General features: G+C 36.1%; 1 protein-coding gene across 6 annotated transcripts in view; it reads right to left on the bottom strand.

The window, feature by feature from the left end:
• map4k3a (mitogen-activated protein kinase kinase kinase kinase 3a) overlaps window positions 1-27,078 on the bottom strand; it is a 68,539-nt gene that overhangs the window by 11,777 nt on the left and 29,684 nt on the right. For 2 of the 6 annotated variants that reach the window (XM_058790909.1, XM_058790910.1), the window contains exons 4-18: window positions 25,613-25,677; window positions 21,336-21,391; window positions 21,096-21,143; window positions 19,901-19,943; window positions 19,535-19,607; window positions 18,972-19,103; window positions 18,536-18,598; window positions 18,066-18,147; window positions 17,600-17,716; window positions 14,099-14,177; window positions 13,586-13,644; window positions 10,420-10,482; window positions 5,927-5,985; window positions 2,097-2,135; window positions 872-946 (exon numbers count right to left, since the gene is read on the bottom strand). In XM_058790909.1, the coding sequence (XP_058646892.1) occupies window positions 872-946; window positions 2,097-2,135; window positions 5,927-5,985; window positions 10,420-10,482; window positions 13,586-13,644; window positions 14,099-14,177; window positions 17,600-17,716; window positions 18,066-18,147; window positions 18,536-18,598; window positions 18,972-19,103; window positions 19,535-19,607; window positions 19,901-19,943; window positions 21,096-21,143; window positions 21,336-21,391; window positions 25,613-25,677 (1,053 nt within the window). The remainder of the gene's footprint in view (window positions 1-871; window positions 947-2,096; window positions 2,136-5,926; window positions 5,986-10,419; window positions 10,483-13,585; window positions 13,645-14,098; window positions 14,178-17,599; window positions 17,717-18,065; window positions 18,148-18,535; window positions 18,599-18,971; window positions 19,104-19,534; window positions 19,608-19,900; window positions 19,944-21,095; window positions 21,144-21,335; window positions 21,392-25,612; window positions 25,678-27,078) is intronic. The other 4 variants (XM_058790911.1, XM_058790912.1, XM_058790913.1 and 1 more) reach the window with 3 other exon arrangements.

The following is a 27,078-nucleotide window of genomic DNA, read 5'->3' as shown; positions in this document are numbered from 1 at the left end:
ACACAGAAGAAATAAACATGACAACAGCCACTATATATTATACAAGATAATAAACACACGATTAAGATAGGATATGGTCTGTATGTGATTTTTTTGAGATGAATATGTACATCTGAAATGCTAATTTGTGCAGCGATATAAAAGGCTATAAATAGCATATTTTAACAACAGTAAACGACCAAATTCCACATGTGATCGTAAAAGGAAGTTATTACAAACACTCAATGGTGGTTTGAAGTGAGTTCTGAGTAAAAGTGCACTATGTTAGCTCTAATGCAGCTGCAGAACAGGTCCAATTATTCTTTATAATGCATTTTGTCATAATACTTCACGTAAGGTCGCAAGAAATGTTTTGTTGTATTTATTTAGAAATACTTTTGATAATAGTTGGGTAAATGTATACTGGGATTGAAGCGATGTGGCTTGGTAAATGTTTTATTGCCCGTTTAAAGGCTGATAATGGCTGAATAAAAACAAAAGAATAATGATAAAAGAATAATAAGGATTATTTCTCATACCTGGCGGAAGTGTGAAAGGTTCTGTTTCCTTAAACTAGTTTGTCATGCATTTCTTTATTTCAACACATTTACAGGTAAATCCTAGTATTTTAAATTTGTGATTAATCATGATTAATCACAGTCCACGACTTTGATTAACGCGATTAAATTTTTTAATCGATTGACAGCACTAATATATATTACACACACACACACACATATACATATATATATATATATATATATATATATATATATATAGTCTCACAGGAACTTGAATTCTTGCCAAACAGTTGCCAGTGCATCATGACCTTTAAGTGTTTTAACCTCTAGAGCAGCAAGAAGGGATTGGCTACAGAATCAGAGGAACTTACTGTTGCAATTCATCATCATGATCATCACCATCATCTTCACCCTCATCATCATCCTCCAAATGAGCCTCATGCCCCCTAATGAGGATTGAGAAGGTTGCGGCACTCATTCACTGAAGATTATTCATTTGAAGCAACACTTTTCTCGACTTCCCATGGGTAAAATTAAAGGTTAACGGGTCGTTCACATAGGACATTCTGAGTTTTAATTGTTAGTCTATGTAAATACACACTAACTAGGCTCTTTGTGTGACCTTTGTGATATATATTGCTGTTTTTTCAGCATCTTGTGCTGTGAGCATCATATTGTTAAGACACCATGCAAAGAAAGTAAAATTTTCTTGTCTCGAATGTTAGTTGTTTTTGAACACAAGAGCATGTCCTGTATGAACGAGCCCATATACATTAAAATAAATTGTGATTTCAAAGTGAACATTTGAAAGTGAAAGTGAAGTGACTTGTGGCCAAGTATGGTGACCCATACTTGGAATATGTTCTCTGCATTTAACCCATCCAACTGCACACACACACACAGTAGTGAACACACAAACACAGCGAACACACACCCGGAGCAGTGGGCAGCCAATGCTGTGGTATCTCGGTGCCCGGGGAGCAGTTGGTTCGGTGCCTTGCTCAAGAGTCAAACCTCAGTCGTGGTATTGAGGATGGAGAGAGCGCTGGTTATTCACTCCCCCCACCGACAATTCCTGCCGGACCTGAGACTCGAACCCGCAACCTTCGGGTTACAAGTCCGACTCTCTATCCATTAGAGCACGACTGACCCCTTTAGGTACTATCTCTTCAGTGACATTCCCTTTAAAGATGGCCAACAAAGTGTGACTAATTAATAACAGGACAATCCCAAAGACCAATCTAGACATGCATCTGGAGAAAATTTCATTTAGAGAGACTAACTGGTTAATTTCCCCCTGAGGAATGGAAAACTAATACTGTGGCAAAAATAACACAGATCTCCAACACAGCATTGCCAAGCAAATCAGCCTTTGGTTCCACTCGGACAAGCACAAAAGGGCAAGGTTAGGTCACATCAAATATTGATCAGATGAAAAACCAGCTATGCAGAGAGAGAGTGAGAGAGGGAGAAGTACGGGTAGAGTTTGACAGAGCAGCAAAAAGATGGAAAGATAGAGAGAGCGGAAGCCAAAGGAAAAAAAACTAACGAAAGAGCACAGGAGTGAAGGACACAAACAAAGCACCGGCATCATACCTCTGATGCAGCTCCTCTTCAACAGATTTCAAGAGGCTCCTATAAAAAAAAAAAAAAGATTTATCAAAGGGGAGATGGTACATAAACAGGTGATTCTTTCACTGCAAAGCACATGTAAAAACACATGATGAACAGTTTTATAAAACATCAAGGGATCCATTAGACCTCATTGATTTAAGGCTAAATAAACAAGCATTTACTGATAATTTGTCTCCAGTGACACTGGGAAACAGTCCAATGTTTAGTTGTTAAATTTTAAGAGAATGTCTGCTTCCGACTGTCTGGAACCTCTGTTCAAAGTTGTTTATCTACACTGCACTTAAATTATTGAACAGTAAGGCTTTCTGGACTAAAAGGGATTTAAAATAAAATAAAAATCAGCAGATAAAACTAGCTTCACATTTCCTCAAGAAAATATAGCTGCAAACAGTGATGATGGGCCCAAGCTCCAGGCACCACTGCCACCCCAGTGTCTGGACAATTCACTTTAAAGACAGAAGAAAATTACGGTTTCCTTTTTAACGTTACTTTAATAAATCGCTATAGTAACACAGTTCAAGGTATACAAAAAACATTCACAATTTACCATCTTCAGTATCTTGGCATCATGTTGACACAGTTTGTGTGAATTGCATGAATCCCCTAGGAGGAGTATGCAATAACACTGATTTTTATTTTATTTTTTATCGATATTCAAACCGAAATATCCAACTTCCTGTTGGTTGTAGTTAATGACTGTAAATTAGAAAGTTGTCTGCCTTAATGAGAATAATATATGTACCGAATTTGGTGACTGTAGGAAAAATTAACCCCCCCCCCCCCACTCTTGCCAAAAGGCGGCGCTATAGAGGCACCTCCTCCACACTCATTTATTGGCTTTTGCCAGTGTCTAATGGTTGAAAAGCTGATGTGTGTCTCAATTTAAGTGTCTCAAAAACACCTGAAAAGAATATTATATAAGTTTGACGCATTGAAGATATAAAGAATCCCTTTATCCCCCCGTTTTATATCTGCCTTGTTCTGACATTATTCTGATGAAGTCTGAAGTAAATCAGGTAAAAATAAGGAGGCTGATTTCAAAGCATTTTGAAAATGACACTTCCTGCGGCCAGTTGGTGGTGCTATAACTTTTAACTCATAATAGTCACATCTATGGCCTTTTCCCAAACGGCACACTTACATTTACATTTATGCATTTAGCAGACGCTTTTATCCAAAGCGACTTACATTGCATTCAAGTTACAGTTTTTACATTTGATCAGCTCTTGCTTTCCCTGGGAATCGAACCCATGATCTTGGCGTTGCTAGCGCCATGCTCTACTATTTGAGCTACAGGAAAGCCTTCATGTGCACTTCATGTGCACTTGCGGTCTTACAGTATAATGGCTGCTGTATGCATGCACCCATTAAGTCAGCGAGACCCATTCATCATTTTAGTGTTCAGAAGGGTGCTTGTGAGTGCCTCCTTTATGGACGCTATGTGCCCACGATGCACACTTCAGCCAAGCCCGCACTGAAGCAAGCTCCGCAGCAGACTTCTACCCGACATTCAAAGTGGCATTGTGTCACAAAAGTGTGGACTCAGAGGAAGACAAGTGTTTAGGGTGAGATTTGGGACAGGGTCTTTGTGATTGGCTTCATACAATGAACAGACTGCTGAAGTTTCATCAAAATCAGACATGTATGCAGAAGTTATTAGACACTTTGTTGCCTCTCCACAACCAAACCATTCGAGATATCAAAAGTCCTTTAGGAATTTAACATCTTCAATGTCTTGAGATCATGTCAACCGAGTTTGGTGGCAATCAGATGAAAAACCTAGGATTAGTATATCAAATTTCAAAGCATGTGTTTTTCACAAAACCCAAAATAGCTAACTTCCTGTTGGGTGGAGCTAATGACATGCAGTGTGAAAGTTGTTCAGCTCAATGAGATCTATGTGTGTACTGAATTTCATATGTATACATGCAATTGTGTATGATATTTGGCCCTCTGCATTCCAGGGGGTGCTGGAGAGACCCCTTGCCATGCCCGTGAACCAGTCTCTGGCTGGCCCTAATGGTCACAAACTCCAAGGTGTGTGCCAATTTTCAATAGTTTTTGAGCATGTTAAGAGCCCCAAAAGCTCCAACAACCTTGAACAAAAAAGAGAACAAGAATAATCCTTCGAAAAACAACCTTCGCCAATTATCTAGTTCTTATAAAATCACTAAAAGACATGCTATTATAGCGATATTAGATGACAGCCACTCTAAACATGAGAATTACATTTCTGTGCACTGTGTGCTAGAGAAAATACCATGATGGATTTCTCCATAAAGCTAAGGCCTTTTTTGTGATTCCTAGCAAATTATTTTTTCACAAAATTTAAGGTACACCATATTTTTTCCCACTAAAATTTTCTTAGAAACAACAACAACAAAAAAAACTTTTGAAAAATATCCAGACATATTAGAAACTCATGGTGGCCACCATTTTAAAACTGCACTGTATCTCAGTACACCCCTATTATCAGACAAATACATCTGTTAATCCAGTATTTCTACTACAGCATTAGTTACTCAAAAACATTTACATGTCTCCTCCACACCAATAGGTGGCAGTATAACAGATCAATAGAGTATCTGTCATTATAAAAACATACAATAGAATGCAATACAACATTCCACCTGCAGTAAAAATACACAACATATCAGCTATAATGTGTAAATCATAGCATAGAATAATATATTCCTATTGTTTCGTCTTCCAGCAGAGGGATGGCACTTAATTTCCTTAAAAAAAAACAAAAAACAACAACTGTGTGCTTTATATTTATTTTCATAAAGCTGAGTGCACTAGCCATATTCACAATAAAGCACAAACATGATCAGAAAAACTGAAATGAATAAAAAAATTAATTATAAATATTGCAACGTTATTTGTCATTAAATAAATTCAATGGCCTTCCCAATTCATTGCACTCAATATCCAAAAGAGCATACGCAACTGGACCATTCATCCTGACAATACTATTCCACTGTTTCAGTTACAGAGACCACCATTAACCAAACAGAGGCTGATTACTGCATCTCTGCATAAAACTGACTGAATGAGAGTGGATGACAGCTCATATATGGTGAATTGTGACGCTGAGGGGGTGTCTCTTGAAAGTGCTTGGGACCCATCTGTTGACGAGAGCTGAGAGCAACACCTCTGAGCACACGCACAGGCGCTCACACAAACACAGAGGGAATGGTTTCACTGCCACTCCATCTGGTGTACTCGACCTTCTGTTCACTATATGGCAAAAACTGTCAACAAGGCACAGGGTGTGTATATTATAAAAGAACGACAGGCATTAAATAAATTATAGATCATTATAGTCATTATAGATCCCACACAAGCTACCTGCAACGGGGCTGAGTGTCACACTAGTGAGACAGCAATGTCAGGTGTGAGATAAATGGATGTACAGAGAAACAAACACATCATGAACAAAACCCTGCATGTGCCTTCACCTCTGAATGAACTCTATCATGAATACAGGGAAAGGAAAACATACACAGCTTGACATACAACTGAACTCAATGCATCTCAATGATGCAGTGTTTCCTCAAACCCACGGTTTTCAGACTCTACGGCTTTATGAAGGTACTGCAGAGCATATAAAAAGAAATAAAATATATAGAAATTATATTTTAAAATAATTAAAAAGTTTTTATACATGTAAATGTAATACATTTTTGTATAGTTTAAAAAAATTATTATATTTGAAAGTTCTATGAGGTGGATTGAATTTTTCATTGTCTGACTTTTTATTTAATGTGCAACAGTGTGCTGAAACTTACTTGTTTCCTCCCAGGATGGAGCCTTTAGGGGATCCCTGCTCATAATCCATCTGTAAATCCTGGAATAAAGAGAAAGCAAGTCACATAGTGTATATCTTCATCTTAAGCTTTAAAATATGCGGAACACAAGTACGTTTACACAGAGCTTTGCTACATTCATGCACACGTCAAAAGATGCATGAAAAGAGAACATGAATTGGTAAGATCTGCATAACATGTCCAGCAATTACTGAGCTCTAGGTTCTTTGTTTGTAATTAGTGTTGTCTAAAATTAATCCACACATGCAGTTGCATAGCGGTTTTGGAATTTTGAGGTCTATTAGTGAGAAGAAATATAATGGAAGAGATGATGAGATGAGGGTTCATCTACAGTGTATTAGCTCTACATTAGCAAGCAAGCACACAGCTCTTGCAACAATCATCTTTGGATTCTTTAATCGTGATTAATCGCATCCAAAATAAAAGTTTTTGTTTACATAATGTGTGTGTATACCGTGTATATTTATTATGTATATATAAATACAAACACATGCAGGTACATATCTAAGAAAAATAGGTTATGTTTACATATTAAATATATTTATATATAATATAAAATATAAGAATATAAATATATAAATGTATGTATATAAATATTTTCAAAATATATATTGTTTGTGTGTGTATTTACATATACATAATAAATATACACAGTAAACATACATATATTATGTAAACAAAAACTTTTATTAAGTTTTTGCATTCAGTAAAAAGCAGTGGGGTCCAAAACAACACTGACTTTCACTGTAAGCACAAAAAACCCAGACATTTTTCAAAATATAATTTTTCGTGTTCAGCAGAAAAAAATGAATGCATGTAAGTTTCAAATGACATGAGGGTGAGTAAATGAAAGCAGATTTTTTCATTTCTGAGTGAACTGAAAATAATTGTAGTACAATTAAACAAACAGTAATCACATTTTACAGTGTAAAAAGTAAAAAAAAAAAAAAAAACCTTGCCATTTTATTCACATGGAACAGATTGGCTACGCCTAGACAGACCGGCAATACTGAAATACTTCACTTTTTTTGATGAAATACAATTCAAATGTTGATTGCAGAAGACGGAACGGAATTAATTCAAAGTTCTCACAATGTCCTACTCTTAATTAGAGCATTGTGGGAGGACTGGGCCATGTGCTATCTCTCCTCCCACTCACCAATATGATCATTCAAGCAGGCAATGACTTGAAATAGCTTAGTGTTCATGAATTAATAGAATCATAAAACAGAGGCAGTATCTATAAAATAGAACCTCAGACATTGAAAAAGTGCAATGTGAGGAATATTTTAGGAACATGACGTTGTTTTCGACCTAATGTTTATCTGCGGCATTTCGATTACCACAACAATTTCAACAATCCCTCAGTGCATGGGGAAAACGTGTTTACAGTAAATAATCTAATCTTATAATGGAAGCTGGACGAGGAGCTAATGTAATTTCAACACGTCACGACCAGCTGAAACAGTAAACAAAGTTCATTTAACTTGGTATTCGCATGAGAATACCAGGAAAGGACGTGGAAGGGAAGTGATCCATATATGCATGAACAAACACATGACAGACAACCCAGAAATGTTCCACCTAAACCAGATGATTTTAATGTATTTTTTGTATATAATATAATATAATGTATGTAAATATATACTGTATTTATCTAAAAATCATCTCTATTATTACTACTGTTATTAATATTATTAGTACCATTTTAGTAGGGACAAATTCTGACTAAGTGGTCTTTGTATCCAATAAATGCACTGAAGTAGTAACAATATGTTACATTTAAGTAAAAAAAAAAGATTTTTTTTTTTTTTACAACATCATCTATATCTATATATCTATATCTATATCTATCTATATATCTATATATTTTTTTTTATTCTGGAGTATCCCTTTAAGGAAAACTGTGTCTTATTTTTTGAGGGAAGTTGAGCTGCAGTGCTTCATCCATTACAGAAAATGTTCAGGCAGAGGATTTTGCTATAATAATCAGGTTACTGATGATTAATCCTGAGGACATTCTCTCTCTCAAACTCTTTCTTGAATTTTTTTCTCTCTCTTTTTGCTGCTTCCACACCTCTATCACTCATCCCCCTCCCTCCCTCCCTCCCTCCCTCCCTCCCTCCTCTCTCTCTCTGGAATACAGCTTTCAGCCATGCAAAACCTCATTGATTTTGCCCTGCAGATTAACAAACCAAATTTCCTTTGCGCAGCAAACTGTCATATCCTTATTCACTTGCTGCCTTTCTGCTGATGGGAAGCTTTTCAGTAAGAGTGATGGAGAGAGAAAGGATGGAAGAGTAAAGGAGTAAAAGCTAACAGAACATCCCAGACTATCCGCTTCACTGCTTCTGTCACCGCCTTCTTTCATCTCCCTCCCTTTGGTTTCTTCATAGGCAGTCAAAGACACCGATTCCAAGCATGTGATTTGCTGTGCCACCTCAGTGCGTGGGCTTCAGACCAGATGGATGAGGTGTCACTCAAGAAAGCCTCAAAAACGCAAAAAGATGAAAAAGGGAAAAACGCTTCTTTTAACAGGCATAACCATGTGAGGCTTTTAAAACTTGGCAAACTATGCAACAACATCCTCCAATAGTTCCCTGTCACTGTCCAATGGCAAAATCTAATAAAAAGCCAAAAATTAAAATTAGTATCCACAACCTAAGTAGGATGTGTTACATCGTGTCCTAACTACATGCGATGTGACAGAATCAATCAAATATCACAGCCAATCAGAAGCGTGTGTGGGCGGGCTCTCTCTGAAAGCGCTCTACACTCACAGTGAAATGAATATATTTATTATCTAATTCACAAAAATTAAACCTTTTTAACCTTATTGAATGTACATACTGAGTAACTGATACCATCTTTGTTATGGAATATGCTTGTTGGTTCGCATTGAGTTTCTCACAATTTATTTTCAAGATCTGAGGTAAACTCGCTAGTATGGCTATAAGGTCACGCAAAATGATATTCAAACTCACATTAGACATGTTTAACTTTCAATAAAGCACATAATCACCTGAGATTATCTACTGTCATATAGTTTGCATGTTGTTGAATCCAGCCATGATGTCAGGGAAATATAAACCGTTTCTAAAATAGAAATTTTTCATGTCGCCGTTGCAGCTAGCTAGGACAAAAACTAACATGGAAAAGATATCTTTTATCGCATGTTGCGGCATCGCATTGTGTAGTTAGGACACGATTAAAAAGCAAAAAAAAAAAAGGTGTGTGTATAGAGAGAAAGCGAGCGAATATGAAAGAGAAAATAAAAATATTAAATATGCTTAATTCACAATGTTAACTTTACAAAATGACATTTGCAAAAAATAATATATATAAAATATCATTTAAAAAAATTGAATATATCAAATTAAAATAAGTGTCAAACTATTGAGAATATAGTTAATATTAACTCAATTTACTCCACAATAAATATTCAAAATACAATATAATTATTAATAATTAAAAATCGTTAATATCAGATGTTCAATATTAGATTTTTTAGACTTTGATGATAATGAAATGATGCATCAGACCCTCTTTGGCGCTCGTGACTATGGAAACCAACACACAATTCTTTGCAGCTAAATAGATGCAAACAAAGACGAATCACAATTCAGTATGCAAATATAGGTAACAAAGAGGGCCAGTTGGAATTCAGTACCCAACTATTGTTCAGCACTGTAGGTGTTCACAATAAATTATTGTTGAAAGGGAGCGGTGAGGTTGTTTCCCTGCTGCAGAATTAGCTGATACCTCAAACAGACCGTGTGTGCTGGGGTTGTTGCGCAAAGCGCTGCTTGCTGAGGCAATGTTTTCCGCTCCACTCACAGACCCGCAGAGCACTTTGGTTTAACCATCCCTGTGGGACGTGCACAGGCACTTCAGACTCTTTATTTTGCCTCTCTCTCTCTTTTCTTGTTTTTTCCCCATTCGCTCCCCTTCTCCATCCCACTCAACATCCATTCCATCTGTCTAACCCTAATCTCTCTCTCTCCATTCACTCTCGCTCGCTTTAAGATGTGTCTGATTGTGACAAGCCCTAAAAATAAAGCCCCTCGGAGGCCTCGACTACATAAAATGCTTTGCTTTGCAATTTCAAAGTGCTTTTGATTACTGAAAAGTGCAGCGACGTATCAACTTTGAGGGATATGTCTTTAAATGAAGTTAGAGGCTGAAATACCTAAACAAATGATCCGGCACAGAGATTTGGCGTGACAGACAGAGGCAATAACACTGATATTATATACAGGCAAGATGAAAAGACAGACTGCCATGATCTAAATACGATAAGGCAAAATTAATGGCGATGAAATGATCAAAAGAGATGAAAGTCACATATGGGAGGATGAGTACACTACACAAGCGTTGCGAAGCGGAAATGATGCTAAAAAAAAAAAGATAGGGGACGCGAAGACAAAGAAAGAGTAAAATACACAAAAAAATACCAGATTAGATCTTGCAGTGTAGTATATTTCTTCGGCACAGTCCAAAAAATCGTCAGTGTCGGGCTGTTTAGTAGAAGGACCAAAAAACTTCAGTTAATTACACACATACACATGTGATGCCCATGTGGTTTTACAGAAACAAAGATTGATGGGTTACGGACGGTTGGGGTGAAGAGGTGTTTGCAAAGGCCATGCCCACCTGAATTCAACAGGTTTTTAAACAGGCTTGTGTGTTAAAGAGACAGGACATAATTGCTGAAAAGTGGTGTTGTAGTATCATGATCACGAGGGTTACCCAGGTACTGTAGTTACAGAGATCATAATTCTGCTCTATTACTATGTTAAGTAAGTGTATCTTTAGCTGCTAGCTAAATTCAATAATTATGTAATTAATTAATATATATACACACACACACACACATACATTTGGCAGGTTAATTTTAGTAAATTACATTCATTCGTTAATTTCTTGAGCAAGTTAATTTAAGAACTTATTAAATACAGCCTAATTGCGCAGCATCTGCACATCTGCGGCAGGCGCGCTGGTTTCCTTTGCATTGAGACAATAACAAAGAGTCGAAAAACGACCGTGTCTAGCAGACACGAGCAGCGCGACAAAATACAACAGATCTCATCATGATCAGCGATGCTGTCTACACTGGTTGTGGCGCGGCGCGACAAATCCCCGACTGTAAACTGATGCCTGATGTACTGCTTTGTCATCACAGGAATAAATGACATTTTATTTATTCAATGTGTTAAAATAGAAAAGTTATTTAAATAGTAACAACATTCCACAATATTACTATTTTTACTGTATTTTTGATCAGACAAATTCAGCCTTGGTGAGCCTAAAAGGCCTTTAAAAAAATGCATTTACACACACACATATAGGCAGACACATGTTTTAAATGTGATGGAAATCTACAAAATTGTGTTTAATCGCTTGAGTTGGCGGTTGTGAAAAAAGACCCGCTAGTTGCAGCAATTATGTACTGCTTCTTTAGAAACGGTAGGGCAACGTGATGTGAATCCAGAAAATAAAAATAAAATCCAAGCGTGGGGGGATGTGAGGTTCTTCAGATGTGAGGTCCTAATCAGAAGATGACATCATAAGCATGAGGCTACAATGGGAATCACATTAATTTGATGTCCTGCTGTTAAAAAATGATCTGGTTTATAAAAGGACGACAAATCCAGTTACAACATGAGAAAGTCTGAGTGCTCAAATGAGACAAAGATGAGTCAACGCTGCATTTTTCTGCAGCGCTTAAAGGAAGTCTTATTGATTAGATGCCACAGAAAGCTGCATCTAACCTTTCAATTATCGCCGTGGTGAGAGTGCGAGACAGACGTCTCAAATGCACAACAGTCAAACATGGTGTGAGAGAAAACAAGCTGCTGGAGATGAGCTGGGATTGAGGTGTACACAAGGAAAATGTTACATAATAGGAAGTGTCAGCTTATAGGAAAAATCATTTGGAAGTGTTCACTATCCGTAGTTATGAGCACTGTGAACGGCTAGACAGGCAGTGTGATTTCAAATTAGGCTTGACATGACTGGGTGGTTCCACAGTTGCTCTGTTCCAAAACCTAGTTAGCTCCCTATGGAGGGATCATAGACACGCTCCTGACACAAAGGCTGTTATTAAAGGTAAAAATCCTAATTTAGACATACTAAGGCTATGTTCACACTTGGCGTCTTTTTTAAAGCTGCCAGCGTCTGTTTTACATTATAATCCTATGAAGTAAACAGTGTTTTCAAAAAAGTCCTGAGTGCCACCGCCGGCGTCTTTTTCTGCAGCTCAGAGCGTCTTTTCAAGTTGAAAAAATTCAACTTTTCTGAAAAAAAAAACGCTCTACGTCAAGCGCTTTTTGACAGCTGACCAATGACAAGCGAGTGGCAAGTCGTTTCCATAACAAAAACAACAAGAAAAAAGGAGAAGATAGCTGGTAGACAGATCGTACTAGTTTCGGAGCACAAGGAGTTGTATGAAATCGTGCATCATCCAACCGGAGCTCCTGGACTAAATTGTTGGAAGCACCATATAGTTTCCTTCCCCGTCGTTGTGAACCGACACCCTCCCCGTTAACTTCAAAAGCTGACATTTCTGCAGCACACAGCGCTAGCTACCGTTGCAGCTGTTGTTATAGCAACAAAAGACGCCCTCGGCTTCTATTTGTAACCAAAACACTGCCAGCTTTTTATTTTACTAAAAAAGCGCTCGTCAACTTTTTCTAGTCAAAAAAGACGCCAAGTGTGAACAAGGCCTAAGAGAGCAAATTCTAAGGCAACATCGCATTTAGAAGCCAATACAATATACAAGATGGTGACAAAAAAATATAGATTGAATCAATAAAAGTGCATGAATCTACACAATATTTATGAGTGTTGTTTGTTTTTGAATCACACTGTTAGCTTAGCAACATGCTAACCCCAAACTGTATTAAAAATCAGTTGTGAGTTGAGCTGTTTGTGTTGCGCACTAGGTTGCTGCCTTTGTAGAGCTTTCTAATTTTTGAGATTCCTTACAAAGCTCACTAGGTTTTGGAACAGAGCCAGTATGATGTAATGTTCTAAAGCGAAGGGTTAAAGGGATAGTTCACTCAAAAATGAAAATTCTGTCATTAATTACTCACCCTCATATTATTCCAAACCTGTAAGACCTTCGTTCATCTTTGGAACACAAATTAAGATATTTTTGATGAAATCCAAGAGCTCTCCGATTCTCCATAGACAGCAATGCAACTATCACGTTTAAGGCCCAGAGAGGCAGTAAGGACATCGTTAAATTAGACCATGTGACATCAGTTTTTCATATTCGCTTTCTTTGTGCACAAAAAGTATTCACTTAGCTTCATACCATTACGGTTGAACCACTAATGTCACACTTATGGACTATTTTAAAAATGTCTTCACTACCTTTCCGGGTCTTGAATGTTTCTGTTGCGTTGCTGTCTATGCAGGATCGAATTTCATCAAAAATATCTTAATTTCTGTTCCGAATTTGAACGAAGGTCTTACAGGTTTGGAACGACATGAGGGTGAGTAATTTTCATTTTCGGGTGAATTATTCCTAAGTGTGGGCTGATTGGTTGATCTGACATAACTGTTTGCAATCACAGAAAATCCCAAAGCAAACAGTAGGACGATGATGGTGCTCACCGGTTCATGATGTGGTTTTGTCTCTGTTGTTAAAGGAGGGTCAAACTTCACCTGACCGACTGCAAGAAAACAAAAACATTATTAAAGGAATAGTCTTACTTTTTCTGTATTGCACAGAAATATATTGGCACGTGAGTTTATAATGACATGAAGGTGAGTAAATGCTGTCAAAATATTTATTTTCGGGCAAACTATCCTTTCATTTAAACAATCATTCAGTCAACTGATATAACTGGTGTTTGCAGTCTGAACTTTAAGTCATCATTTCATGCTGACATGTTCACTCAAAACCACACATTACTTTAAGTCAGCATACATATCTGGTGGGTATGAAAAAAAAAAAAATCCCCCCGCAGATACTGACAGACAGATCATAGGAGAGAATTTCTGGTATACTCCTGCAGACAGATTTATTCACTGAAGAACTGAGGCTGAAAAATTCATTCAGCCATGCTCAGGAGAGCAGGAGCACCTGTCAGGTCTGCCCAGGGGAGAAATCCAACAAACACTCACAGTTAATCTCTGACAGAGTCTTCCCTTCCCGACTGGTACGGCTTGTTGAGCGAATCCGATGTGGAACAGACACTGGAGGCTAGGGAGAAATAGAAACACACAGAGTACAAATAAAAATAAACCAGTAAATAAAGTCTAAAAGAACAGTTTATCTCCAAGTCATTTAGAGTGCTAATGAGCAATCAAAGTGTTTTAGTAAGGTTTAGGATAATTTGCGGTTTACGTTCCTAAATGAAGTCCAATATAGTGGTAGTTTGGTGAATTTCACATGAAATGTTTGAGTCAAAAAAATAAATAAATAAAATAAAAAATAAATGATGATTATTATTATTTTTAAAGGATCATCGCACATTTTCCACTATTTTTACAACAGTAATGTATAGTAATGAAAATGTTCCTGTTTATTAAAAAAAAATTATTAATAAAATAAAATAAACAAATATAAAATAAAATAATTATTACATTTTTATTATTATATTTGGCCTGTAAATGTAAAGGACTGTACACAAGTACTGTACACAATTTTGTTTTAATTCACAATGATTTAAAAAAAAAAAAAAAAGATAATTATTGGAAGTGTGTAACTGTCAATTAATACAATGTGACCATGCAATAATGTTTTAATAATCCTTAAAATATATTGTATTCTGTATTGAATTTCTGGATTGAAACATGACCAAAACAGTGATTTTTTCCCCCTTTAGTTTACTCTTGAATCTGTGAATTTTGAACAATATATAAAATGTATTATATGACAGTGTTTTAATTCTAGAAATTTGGGTATGTCTCATTTAGCATCATTTCAATGCATTATGCTGGTCATTCACTGCACTCTAAATATCAGCCTTGGTTATTGGAAAACCCCTTTCGGTCAATCACTATTAAGCAATCTTATTCGACATGTCGAGTTGAATGGCTTTTATAAGTAAACAACATTAAACCAAAAAAGTTGAGATTGTAGCTGTGCTCAATCGATGGCTTGCATATTAGTGTGCCAATCTTAGCAGATCAGAGGACCTGTTAAGATAAAAACACCCCGTCAGCAAAATCAGCACACATCAATACATTTAAGACGAGAGCGGCTTAAATGCTTACACTTCAGATATCACTTAGTGCCGTTGCCAGAGACTCAGTGTAGGGCAAACTCTGGAAGCTAAAAATACATGCCAGGCATCACTCTCTGATAACAGCAGGGGTCATGATGCTGACCCTCTGAATCCCTATCTGTCTGAAGCTGCTGTCCTGTCTCACTGCAGCCCAAGAGAAAATCATTACGGCCTACTGGGCGTCTGACAGCTGGGTCCCTGATGACTATCCTGAAAAGTTTGCTGTCATTCATGAATCAGAGAACACCTTCCATCAGCAACACACACACAAGCACAGATGCACACATGCCTATGGATATGGAAACGCACGCATAAGCACCAAACATAAATAAACGCTGGCATTTGAATCCTGAACAGATCCAGGAAACAAAATGGTCGCTGAAGGACATCCTTCACTTCAGTTTCACAGCGGCAGGGCTGAAGTAGTTGTGATGAGGAGAGATAAGACAGAGGAACAGACGCACGACCTTCAGACAACAAGGACACAGCAGGGCTCTGAAATAGAAATAGACAGCATGCCAAACACTGCGCCCTTCTCTCAGCGGACGCCTGTGAATATTCTATCACACCTCTTAGCACTTGAGCCACATGGTACAGTGACTAAAAGATATCATCTATGCTTTCCAAAAAACATACACAGTATATACATTGCCAAAAAATCCAGAATGTTAATTTGATTAAAAAAAACTCAATTAAAAGAATGGTTAAAAAAAAAAAAAACATGAACATGTTATATAAAATATGACATATATATAGGCCTAAAATTTCAATTGTGAATTATTTATTTATTTGTTTGTTTGTTGTCTATGATTGTGGTTTTAAAAAGTGGTTCTAAAATGTTATACACTTTATAAAAAATTCATTCATTCATTTCTAATATTTAGGGGTTGCATACGACCTTGACATAGCCTTGACAGTTTCACAAGAATATCAAAAGAAAAAATTAACATGCAAATTAAAAAAAATTCAATCAAATCAACAATCTATACATCTAATATTTCAATTTCAATCAATATTTAAATAAGTATTTATATTATTATTTTTATTGTATTGTCTTTAACTTTAGCTGATTTAATTTAGTGATTTTTAATTGACTTTCTCCCCACATATCATATTTTATATATTTTACATTATATATCAATATTTTACAAAATGAGATTCAATGAAAATGAGAATTACAAACTCAAAAAAGATATATATATTTTAAAAAATTTAAAACAAAATAAATAAATTTCATTATAAAAAAGTCATTTATGATTATTTTCATTATATTTATGGGTTAAATATGACCTTGACAGGTTTTCGTGAGATTCACCCCAGTGCTGAACATTACTTGCATTCAATGACGCAAGAAATTTCTCTAAAAAGCTCTTTGATGCTGATGTTCTGTTAAACCCTTGAAGCAAACCTCAGCACAAAGAGGCCAGACAAAAATCTGTTGTCAACGGATCCAAATCCGGCTTTTGAACTGAGCTTCCGTTTCCGAAACCAACCTCTTGAGGGATCAACACTCCGATCAAAAATCCGACAAGAACGCAAAACTTCCTAAAACATCCTTGGGCATACCTGCGTAACGCACACACACACATTTTCACTCACAACTACTTAAGCAAACAAGAAAACACAAGTCATGCACAAACATGTTTGTCTAGGTTATAAACACTTCTGAACAAAAATGATAAAGAAAAATAAATGATGGGTATAAACAAACACAACACTCATAACACCAAATCATCATGTAGTCATCAACACTAAATTAACACTTACTAAATCAAAACATTTCCAGATGTTCACACACACATGCACACCCCTGATACCTTTCTGCGAGCTGCAAAGCGAAGGACTCGCCGGGAGAGAGGAGAGACTGGCAAAAACAACCCTCTGTATTTAAACTTCAAGAGCAGGAGAGGGGGAAAATGAATAGGAGAGGAAGTGAGAATGAATGGATGCTTGGGGAAATGCGTAGAACAGGGAGAGTTGAAATGAAGGAAAACTACGTCCTTAAAAAAAGACTTAATTCTCGCTGGGGGACTGTGAAAGAGGCCAAATGATTTCACAAATCTTTAGCAGCAGAAGTAGCCCTGTAGCACAACCTGCTGAGACGCTGGCGTACGAACCGAATGACTGCCATTACAACAACTATTACAGGCTAATAATGAAGAAAGTAAGCCACTGAGAAATATCACCTTGATAACACGGTTGACATATTGAATATAGAAACTCGAGGGGCTCGTCAAACTGACGTCCCCACTCGCAAGATTTAGAAGCTAACGTGTCGGTTCCATCAGTTGGCGTTTTCTGGGCTCTGCTTGTGAATGATAGTCCCGGAGGGGCCGTCATTCTTGAAGTGATAGTGGTGATAACACTGAGAATCACGCAGGGAGATATACTGTACCTCCGGCTCTGGGTCGTCATCATCCAGGTCTGTGTAGGACGAGTGATCGGGGTTGTTCGCTTTATCCAGCAGCTCAATCGCCAAAGTACGACTTAACGGCTGGGACACAAAGGGATGCTGGGGAGTAGATGGTTGAAATGGCAATGTTAGATTTTTTTGAAGGCATGTCATTTGTCTTTTGTCAGTAAAGAGTCTTGATATATAATTTATAAGTAAAATGATAAATGATAAACACATAAAATTATAAATATGACTTAATCTATTAAAAATACATTTAACAAATGTAATTCAAAACAATTACAACAAAAATATTATGTATGTGATGAAATAAAGATACATGACTGCAAAATATAGTTAATTATAAAATAACTAAAAATGTTAGATTTCAAAATCAAATTCAAAAATATGACATAAAATCACAAATGCAAACATGAAAAATACAAGCTACAAAAAAAGTCCCTCCTACCTGCAATAACTTATCAGCTGGTTGCCGTTTCTTTGGATTTTTTGTCAAAGCCAGCTTCACAAAATTGTGGAAATTATTGGTCCTTCGGAACACAGAGAAGAGTCTCAATAAGTCTCATGTGTAAAGAGCATTTCTACTGCGACGCTGTGCAGTTTGTTTGCTTTAAATGTAATTAACTTAATTTGATTTAACAGAGCTGCAAGGTAATGGAGAATAAACTATTCGGTAGATGACCTGACCAGATTCTTAATCAGACAAGATAAGAGAATGTCAAGTACAACCTTATTAAAATTCATAAAAGCAACCGTTTAGAGCAAATGAGAGCGCTTGGACCAAATTTCATAGGTGATTAATGAAATTAAGGAGATGGGCATATAAAACACAAACTAAAACTGAAATCCCACTTGGTATCAAGGATTTTACACACCTAGGTAACCAAATAATTACCTGAAAATGTAATTAGCACTTACCATTTAACTTTGTCTTTTAATTTGGGGGGTTGAAAGTTGCTTTTCGTCATCAGAAACAGAGCCCTGGAGAGACAAAAACGGGTTGGTATTGTCATAAGCAAACCAAATAATTTGGCTTAGCAAGGAAATATGGTAAATGAAAACATTTTAACTCATTGAAATGTTGATATTGCTTCACTTTCAAGTGTACCACGATTGATACAGCAGCTAGAGTTGGGAATCAAGGTCTTATTCTGAACTAGGTTCATTTTTTTTTCCCCAAACACTCACAACACAAGTCATTGGTTGAGTCACACACATATATATATTTATATATGTACTGTGGTAAAAATCTGTATCTACTGCCATCACTATACCAATTTTTTATTTTATAAGGAGCTAAAAATTCAGCCCTTTCTGAATTGGAACAGGTCCATAAAGCTGTTTAAACTCTCACCTCATTGGATGAAGGTCAAACATGGGAGGTTGCAGTTCAGCCAGTTCAATGGCGGTGATGCCCACAGCCCAGATGTCACACAGGTGATTGTATCCTCCTTTCCTCTCCACGGCAGCCACCTCTGGGGCCATCCTGTTAGCATGGGTTACAGACACACAATCACTCATTCATGAACATCTCCTACCTGACAGTTACGTAAGATGTGAAAAAGGCATCTGTGGCCTTGTAGAAAACCGTTGAATTATAAAAGATTAATTCTGTTTTTTTTTTTAAACACCACAACAGCTAAATCTTTTTGGATGGTTGAGAAATAACATGGGATTTTTTTAAAAATATTCAACATCAAGATATGAGGTTAGTAATTTCTTAATGAAATTTTTTCACATTTGAGAATTTTTTAATCTCCTTTTAGTGCTTTTTTGTTTGTTTGTTTTGATTATTTAAATAGTCCTTAAGTGTGACAAATGAGTTTTTTAAAAGAAAAAAAAACTCACAGAAAATCATTCATAATAATTATGATTATAAATAATGTAGTGCATTTGTGGCACAATGAAGCTGTATACCAATAAGGAGTCCCGATGAAGGATTTTCTTTTGGCTAGAGTTGCTGTGATCTGTGCAGATACACCAAAATCAGCTGCAGAGAGAAAAGAAAGAAAAGACATTTACTACAATCCCACAAGCAACTCTCATTTGAGTTGTGTACAAACTGATGCTACTATGTGTCTTATTCTGTCTTATGAATTATGAAATTTGAGAGCTGTGTAGTGCCACAGCAGATCAAATGTGACAACATGAGGTGGTACTCTCAGTCACCAACACAACACTTTTACACTTTTTTAATGAGTTGAGCTCATAACATTGTAAGTAACTTCATTTCCCTGTTTTAAACATTAATTAGAATGGAAGGAAAGTCTGTTATTTTCTTACCTAGCTTGACGTAACCGTTGTCCGTCAATAAAATATTGGCACCCTATTTCAAACAGAAAAACAACAATTAAAATGACATTTTAAGGTAAGAGTAAAACAACTATTATAAGACATTATTAAATATATTACTGGTAGATTTGTGAGATAAAATGTAAAAAATTAATCTGACAGACCTCAGAATCTATTTTTTTTCTTTCTATAAAATTGCTCTTTCAACACCTGCTTTCATCTATGATCAGAGATGTGAAAGCAGCATCTGAGTCATACTAATTACATCTCCCCAGGTAACACATTTTCTCTTGCTTTACCAGTGATTTGGCTTTGGCTTCACATTTTGGTTTCACCAAATCACAATTAGAAGGTACTAAGGGCTTTACTTTAAGGCTATTTTTATATGATACTCAGATGAAACACATACATTTTAGATGTAATGAGCACTTAGTTTTTATTCACTGCTCAAACTTTACTTTTAATTCAGCAAGAACACATTAAACTATGGAAGCCCGTTTCCGCCACTGAATAAAAAATAAACAAAGCTTATTGTAATTCTGACTTTTTTTCTCAGAATTGCGTGATATAAACTCGCAATTCTGAGAAAAAAAGTCAGAATTGTGAGTTTATATCTCGCAGTTCTGACTTTATTTCGCAGAATTGCGACTTTATGTCTCCCAATTGCGAGTTTATATCACGCAATTGTGAGAAAAAAAGTCTGAATTGTGAGATAAAAAGTCGCAATAACCTTTTTTATTTTTTATTCAGTGGCAGAAACGGGCTTCCATATTAATCTGATCGAAATGGTTTCAAATACATAACAAAATTTTTCTTATTTAGAAGAGGAACTGTTTCAAATATGTATATGCTTTATCATGTCTCATTAAAAACATAATACAACATATAGCAACTAGCTAATGGTAAAATGTGTAATTTCTGCACCACTAGTGGCTATACATAATTGCAAAATAATGATAGAACTGTTAAAGGAATCATTTCCTAAAAATAATGACTAATTGTTAAGGGAATCATCAAGGAATATGAATCAGAAAAGGTGATGTGTGTAATTTCTGTGGCAAAAAAAAAAAAAAAAAGTAGGAGGGGGGTTTATGTGCTGTCACTCAGCTTTTTTACATTTGAATACAATTAAACCAATCAACACCTTTCATTTAAGACACACAAAAGCTATTATAAATCATGGTACCTTTATGTCTCTGTGCATCTTTCCTTTGTTGTGTAGGTAACATAAACCCTGAAAGCAAAGACACAAACACTAATTTTCATCCATAATCATCTTAAAAACACATTTACAAACTGCTTTTTAGAGAACGGGGAGTATGAAATAATCTGTCAACATATCTACCATTAAAAATTCAAAAGCAGCTTTCATGGTCACAAGCAGATTGCTTTGGTTGTCAAAACAAAGTCCGGTAAAATGGCTTACCTGAAGGGTTTCTCTTGTTACATATGCTATCTGTGATTCTGTTAGTGGCCCAGTAACTGTGGAGACATATTTAGTGTGCATTAGCAGTAATATAATATAAAAAAAAATCTATGAAAATCCCATTCATATTAGATTATTAACTAAAACAGCCTGAATACAATTTAAATGTCTAAACAATATAAAAGTGTGTACACATCATTTGAAAAATGAGGCATGAATAACTTCGGCTTAAGCTTAAACTTGTTTAAATCAAGACGACACATTATGCCACATTGAAAAAAAAAAAAAGTTTAACAAAAGCACCACTAATGGGTTTTATCCAGCAGACCAAGGATTATCACGAACGCAAGAAACAATGACTGATTACACGCCCAACCTGAGAAAATATAGAGCTGAATTATTCTACAACTCTAAATGAACTACTTGTGAAAACAACAGACTTGAAACATTACTAAAGAAAATTCAAAAGGCATCTGAGAATCTCATTTGAATGCAGTATGTTTGACGGTTCGGAGCCTCTGACACTTCAGCAGTGCAGTTAATCTCCTTTAAGTTAACGGAGACATTTATTGCTGATTAAAAAGTCACAAAAACAGGAAATGTGCTAATGGGAAGGAGTGAATAATGAATGGGCTGAAGGAAGAGAGAAAGAGAATTATGAAATGATGTCCACAACTCATTTTACATTTGAAATGGGATGCAAAAAAATAAGAGGGTGAGGTGCTGTCATCTGAAAAGGAAAGTTGTTATTCTGTGCAATTTGTAAATTGATGATAAAAAAATATGAATATTAAAAAGATTTTCTTTTCAATAGCAGAACCATTTTTTATTTCATGTTGAGTAAAAGATTTTAAGTGAATCACACTACCGTTCAAACGTTTGGGGTTTGTCATTTATTTGATTACAAATAAAACTCAAATTGTGAAATATTGTTAAAACAGTCTTTTTGGTTACACTTTATTTCGATAGTCCACTTTAGACATTCTACTAACTATAAGTAACTTTGTAACTACATGTCAACTAATTCTCATTAATTTGCAACTACATGTCTACTAACTCTCAGAGTAGACTGTTAGGTTAGGATTAGGGTTAGTAGAATAAGTTGACATACAGTGGATATAAAAAGTCTACACACCCCTGTTAAAATGCCAGGTTTCTGTGATGTAAAAAAATGAGACCAAGATAAATAATTTCAGAACTTTTTCCACCTTTAATGTAAACTATAACCTGTACAACTAAATTAAAAAACAAACTGAAATCTTTTAGGAAAGGTGGAGTAAAAATAATGTGGTTGCATAAGTGTGCACACCCTTAAACTAATACGTTGTTGAAGCACCTTTTGATTAGATTACACCACTCAGTCCTTTTGGGTACGAGTCTATCAGCATGGCACATCTTGACTTCGCAATATTTGCCCACTCTTCTTTGCAAAAATGCTCCAAATCTGTCAGATTGCGAGGGCATCTCCTGTGCACAGCCCTCTTCAGATCACCCCACAGATTTTCAATCGGATTCAGGTCTGGGCTCTGGCTGGGGAATCATCTTCTGGTGAAGCCATTCTTTTGTTGATTTTGATGTATGCTTTGTGTTGTTGTCGTGCTGAAAGATGAAGTTCCTCTTTATCTTCAGCTTTCTAGCAGAAGCCTGAAGGTTTTGTGCTAATATTGACTGGTATTTGGAACTGTTCATAATTCCCTCCACCTTGACTAAGGCCCCAGCTCCAGCTGAAGAAAAACAGCCCCAGAGCGTGATGCTGCCACCACCATGCTTCACTGTGGGTATGGTGTTCCTTTGGTGATGTGCAGTGTTGTTTTTGTCCCAAACATACCTTTTAGAATTATGGCCAAAAAGTTCAACCTTGGTTTCATCAGACCATAACACATTTTCCCACATGCTTTTGGGAGACTTATAATGTGTTTTTGCAAAATCTAGCAGGGCTTGGATGTTTTTCTTGCCACCCTACCCCATAGCCCAGACACATGAAGAATATGGGAGATTGCTGTCATATGTACTACACAGCCAGTACTTGCCAGAAATTCCTGCAGCTCCTTTAACGCTGCTGTAGGTCTCTTGGCAGCCTCCCTGACCAGTTTTCTCATCTTTTCATCAATTTTGGAGGGAAATCCAGTGCTTGGTAATATCACTGTTGCGCCATATTTTCTCCACTTGATGATGACTGTCTTCATTGTGTTCCATGTTATATCTAATGCCTTGGAAATTCGTTTGTACCCTTCTCCTGACTGATACCTTTTAACAATGAGATCCCTCTGATGCTTTGGAAGCTCTCTGCGGACCATGGCTTTTGCTGTAAGATGCGATTAAGAAAATGTCAGGAAAAGCCTACTAGAACAGCTAAACTTTATTTGGGTTTAATCAGAGGCACTTTAAATGATGGCAGGTGTGTACTGACTCTTATTTAACATGAGTTTGACTGTGATTGCTTAATTCTGAACACAGCCACATCCCCAGTTATAAGAGGGTGTGCACACTTATGCAACCACAGTATTTTAGTTTTTACTCCACCTTTCCTAAAAGATTTCAGTTTGTTTTTTAATTTAGTTGTACAGGTTATAGTTTACATTAAAGGTGGAAAAAGTTCTGAAATTATTTATCTTGGTCTTTTTTTTTACATCACAGAAACCTGGCATTTTAACAGGGGTGTGTAGACTTTTTATATCCACTGTATAAAGTTTCTCATAGTCGGTATGTTGTGGACCCATCAAAATAAAGTGTTAGAAGATATTAAGCAGACAGTCTACTAATACTCTAATGACTGATAGTCGACATGTAGTTGCAAAGTTACTTACTGTTAGTAGAATGTCTAAAGTAGACTATCGAAATAAAGTGTTAACGTCTTTTCTAGTTTGTTGTATTTTAAACTGTAATTTAAAAGCTGAATTTTCAATCCTTCAAAAAATATTCTAATATTCTGATTTGCTGCTCATGAAACATTTCGTATCATTATCAATGTTGAAAACAGTTGTACTTCTTAATATTTTTGTGGAAACCATTTTTTTACATTTTATCAATTTTTTTCAGGAGTCTTTCTCAGGAGAACAGCTTTCATTTGAAATAGAAATCTTTATAACTGCCTTTACTGTGACTTTTGATTAATTTAATGCATCCTTGCTTAATAAAAGTATTAATTAAAAAATTTACCCCAAACTTTGAGCAATATATAATCCATTCTCGTAAAAATACATATTAGACATACGCAAAGAATGGATTTAAGACAATTTTTTACAATGTTTTTCTCTCTATTTACATCCACACAGGTGTTGCAGCTTTCATCCATTCAGCAGAAATTTCCAATATGTCCACTGTTGTACCTCCCAATCCTTCTTCTTGATCATTTACTTGTTCAGACCAAGCAGAACCTGATTCGTGTCTCTTTTGTGTCTTTCTCTATCTGTTGTGTGTAGGAGGACTGGAGTCGGTCAGCCTCGGCTCTAATCAGGCCTTTGACCCTGTAGCTGAGTGCAGTCATGGCAGCGGGGGGTTGATAACGTGGGATGTGGGGCTGGGCATTAATCTAACACGTTAGCACCATAACACCATCTCCCCCCCCCCACCCCCCCAACATGCGCAGGGGCTCAGAGAGAACCGCAGAACTGCCGACAGCTGCCGTGAAAATGAGCTCTAATGTTCTGACAGGGCCACTCTACTGAGTTCTGCTAAATTTATCTCCTGGGAACATACAGAGGGACTCTTTCCAACAATGTAAGAAAATATTTGTATATTTAGGCCATCTGTCAAGAATCAAATAGTTAATTGGAAGAGAGGAAAGTCTATTTATGTAAAAACTGGCATCGGAAATGAGAAGAACTTTCAAAGCATTGTGGTCATCGTACCTACACTGTTTACGCTAGGACTTTTAGAGGAATGTTTGACCCAAAAATGAAAATGATGTGATTATTTACTCACTGTCATTACATTTCAGACTTTCTTTCTTACATGGAACACAAGGAGACATTCTGAACAATATAGTTTGTTCCTTGACTCCAACCATCACGTGGATCACTTTTAGATGCTCAAAAGCCTCATGGAAAAAGAATTCACTTCTCAATGAATTATGTTGTGTTTTACAAAAGATATAAACTCATATGATTTTGGACAACATGGGGATGAATAAATGATGACAATTTTCATTTCTGGGTGAACTATTCCTTTAAATAATGAATGGAAAGGAGATACTGCGCTACATTGAAAAACTGACCACTGAGTGAGATTGAGTTAGTGTTGCAGTTGATTGTTTACCTTTATATGGTGTATCTTACCGTGATATATGTCTTGCAGTGAACCTCCCCCACAGTATTCCATACATATCCATAATTTATCCCTCCTGAAAAGCCAGAGAAAGAAAAACACCAACAAATTATATTTCAATCGATGTGTCTCGAAATAGTCCCCTGACAGCCCCATAGGGAGAGTGAAAGGATGCACACTTTTCTGGGTCATGACACAGCAAGCAGGAGACAGAGTCGTAAGTCACAAGCAACCTGCTTTTATCAAAAACACCCTTCTCCTTTTCTCTAAGGTGCCTTGCACTAATGTCTAGACTAATATTTAAGAGATATACTGCTGACCAGAGACAGACCACACTCGAGTTGCCTATAGCTATAAGGAAGACAAAAACAATATTCTTTGAAATTAGACAATTCAAGTGAAGTTTTAGATGTTAGGTGCTTTTAGATTTTTTTTGTTTGGGGTCAGTAAGATTTTAATTTAATTTTTTATTTTACAGTTTCTTATGCTGACTTAAGCTACATTTGTTTGATCAAAATGACACTAATATTATGAAATATTACAGTTTACAATTTAAAATAACTCTTTTCTCAAAGAGACGATGCATAAACAGTTGTGCTGCTTAATTTTTTGTGGAAACCGTGATAAATGTTTTCAGGATTTTTGATGAATAGAAAATTTAAAAGTGCATTTATTTAAAAGAAAATTTGTTTTAACATTATAAATGTCTTTACTGTCACATTTGATCACTTTAATGGTCAAATAATTACAAACATTTAATTAATAATAAAAAAATTAACCCCAAAAATGTATGTATATATGTAAACAGAAAAAGATAAATAGAAGATATATTGACATATAACATCTATTATATGCTGCTGATTCCAACAGAAAATCGTTTTCCCTCAGTTTGTAACAATAAGACATTGTACTAGGATAAATGTTAAAATGCACTATTTAACAGCCCTGGAATAACCAGGAGATCTTAACATTAGGTTTTAGGTGTCTATAAGAGACTACTGTAATGAAATCTTATCAATTGTTTAGATGGAGGAAAAATGTCACATATGCATAAGACAATGTTCACCAAGAAATTACATAGAAAAATGACAACCTTCACATTTCTGCTTTTAAATCTTCCAGAATGTCTTGCCCCACAGACCTCCATTGTTCGTGCATCAACATAAACACAATTTAGGTTGTTCTACAAGCTGAGGGATGTGTTAACATTATCTATCACTGTAGCTTAACTTTCTACTGTAGCTAGAAAATTGTAGATCCATAGTGGGTGATGATGGTGTCATGTACCACAAAACTTTAAGAAAACATAATTTTGTCAATGCTAAAGTCCTACTTGTCTTCCCCATGATCAAATGAGATCTACATCCTTGTTTGATTCCTGAATTTTAGATTATCTAGTTAGGTCTAAGCCTGGCCACGAGGCACAGGTTGTACAATTAGCAGAAACAGAGGTTCTGCAGTCACAGTGGCTGTTCCT

The sequence above is a fragment of the Onychostoma macrolepis genome, chromosome 11 (assembly GCF_012432095.1).
Source record: "Onychostoma macrolepis isolate SWU-2019 chromosome 11, ASM1243209v1, whole genome shotgun sequence".
In the NCBI taxonomy this organism is placed as follows: Eukaryota; Metazoa; Chordata; class Actinopteri; order Cypriniformes; family Cyprinidae; genus Onychostoma; species Onychostoma macrolepis.
This window is presented reverse-complemented; position numbering and strand designations above follow the sequence as displayed.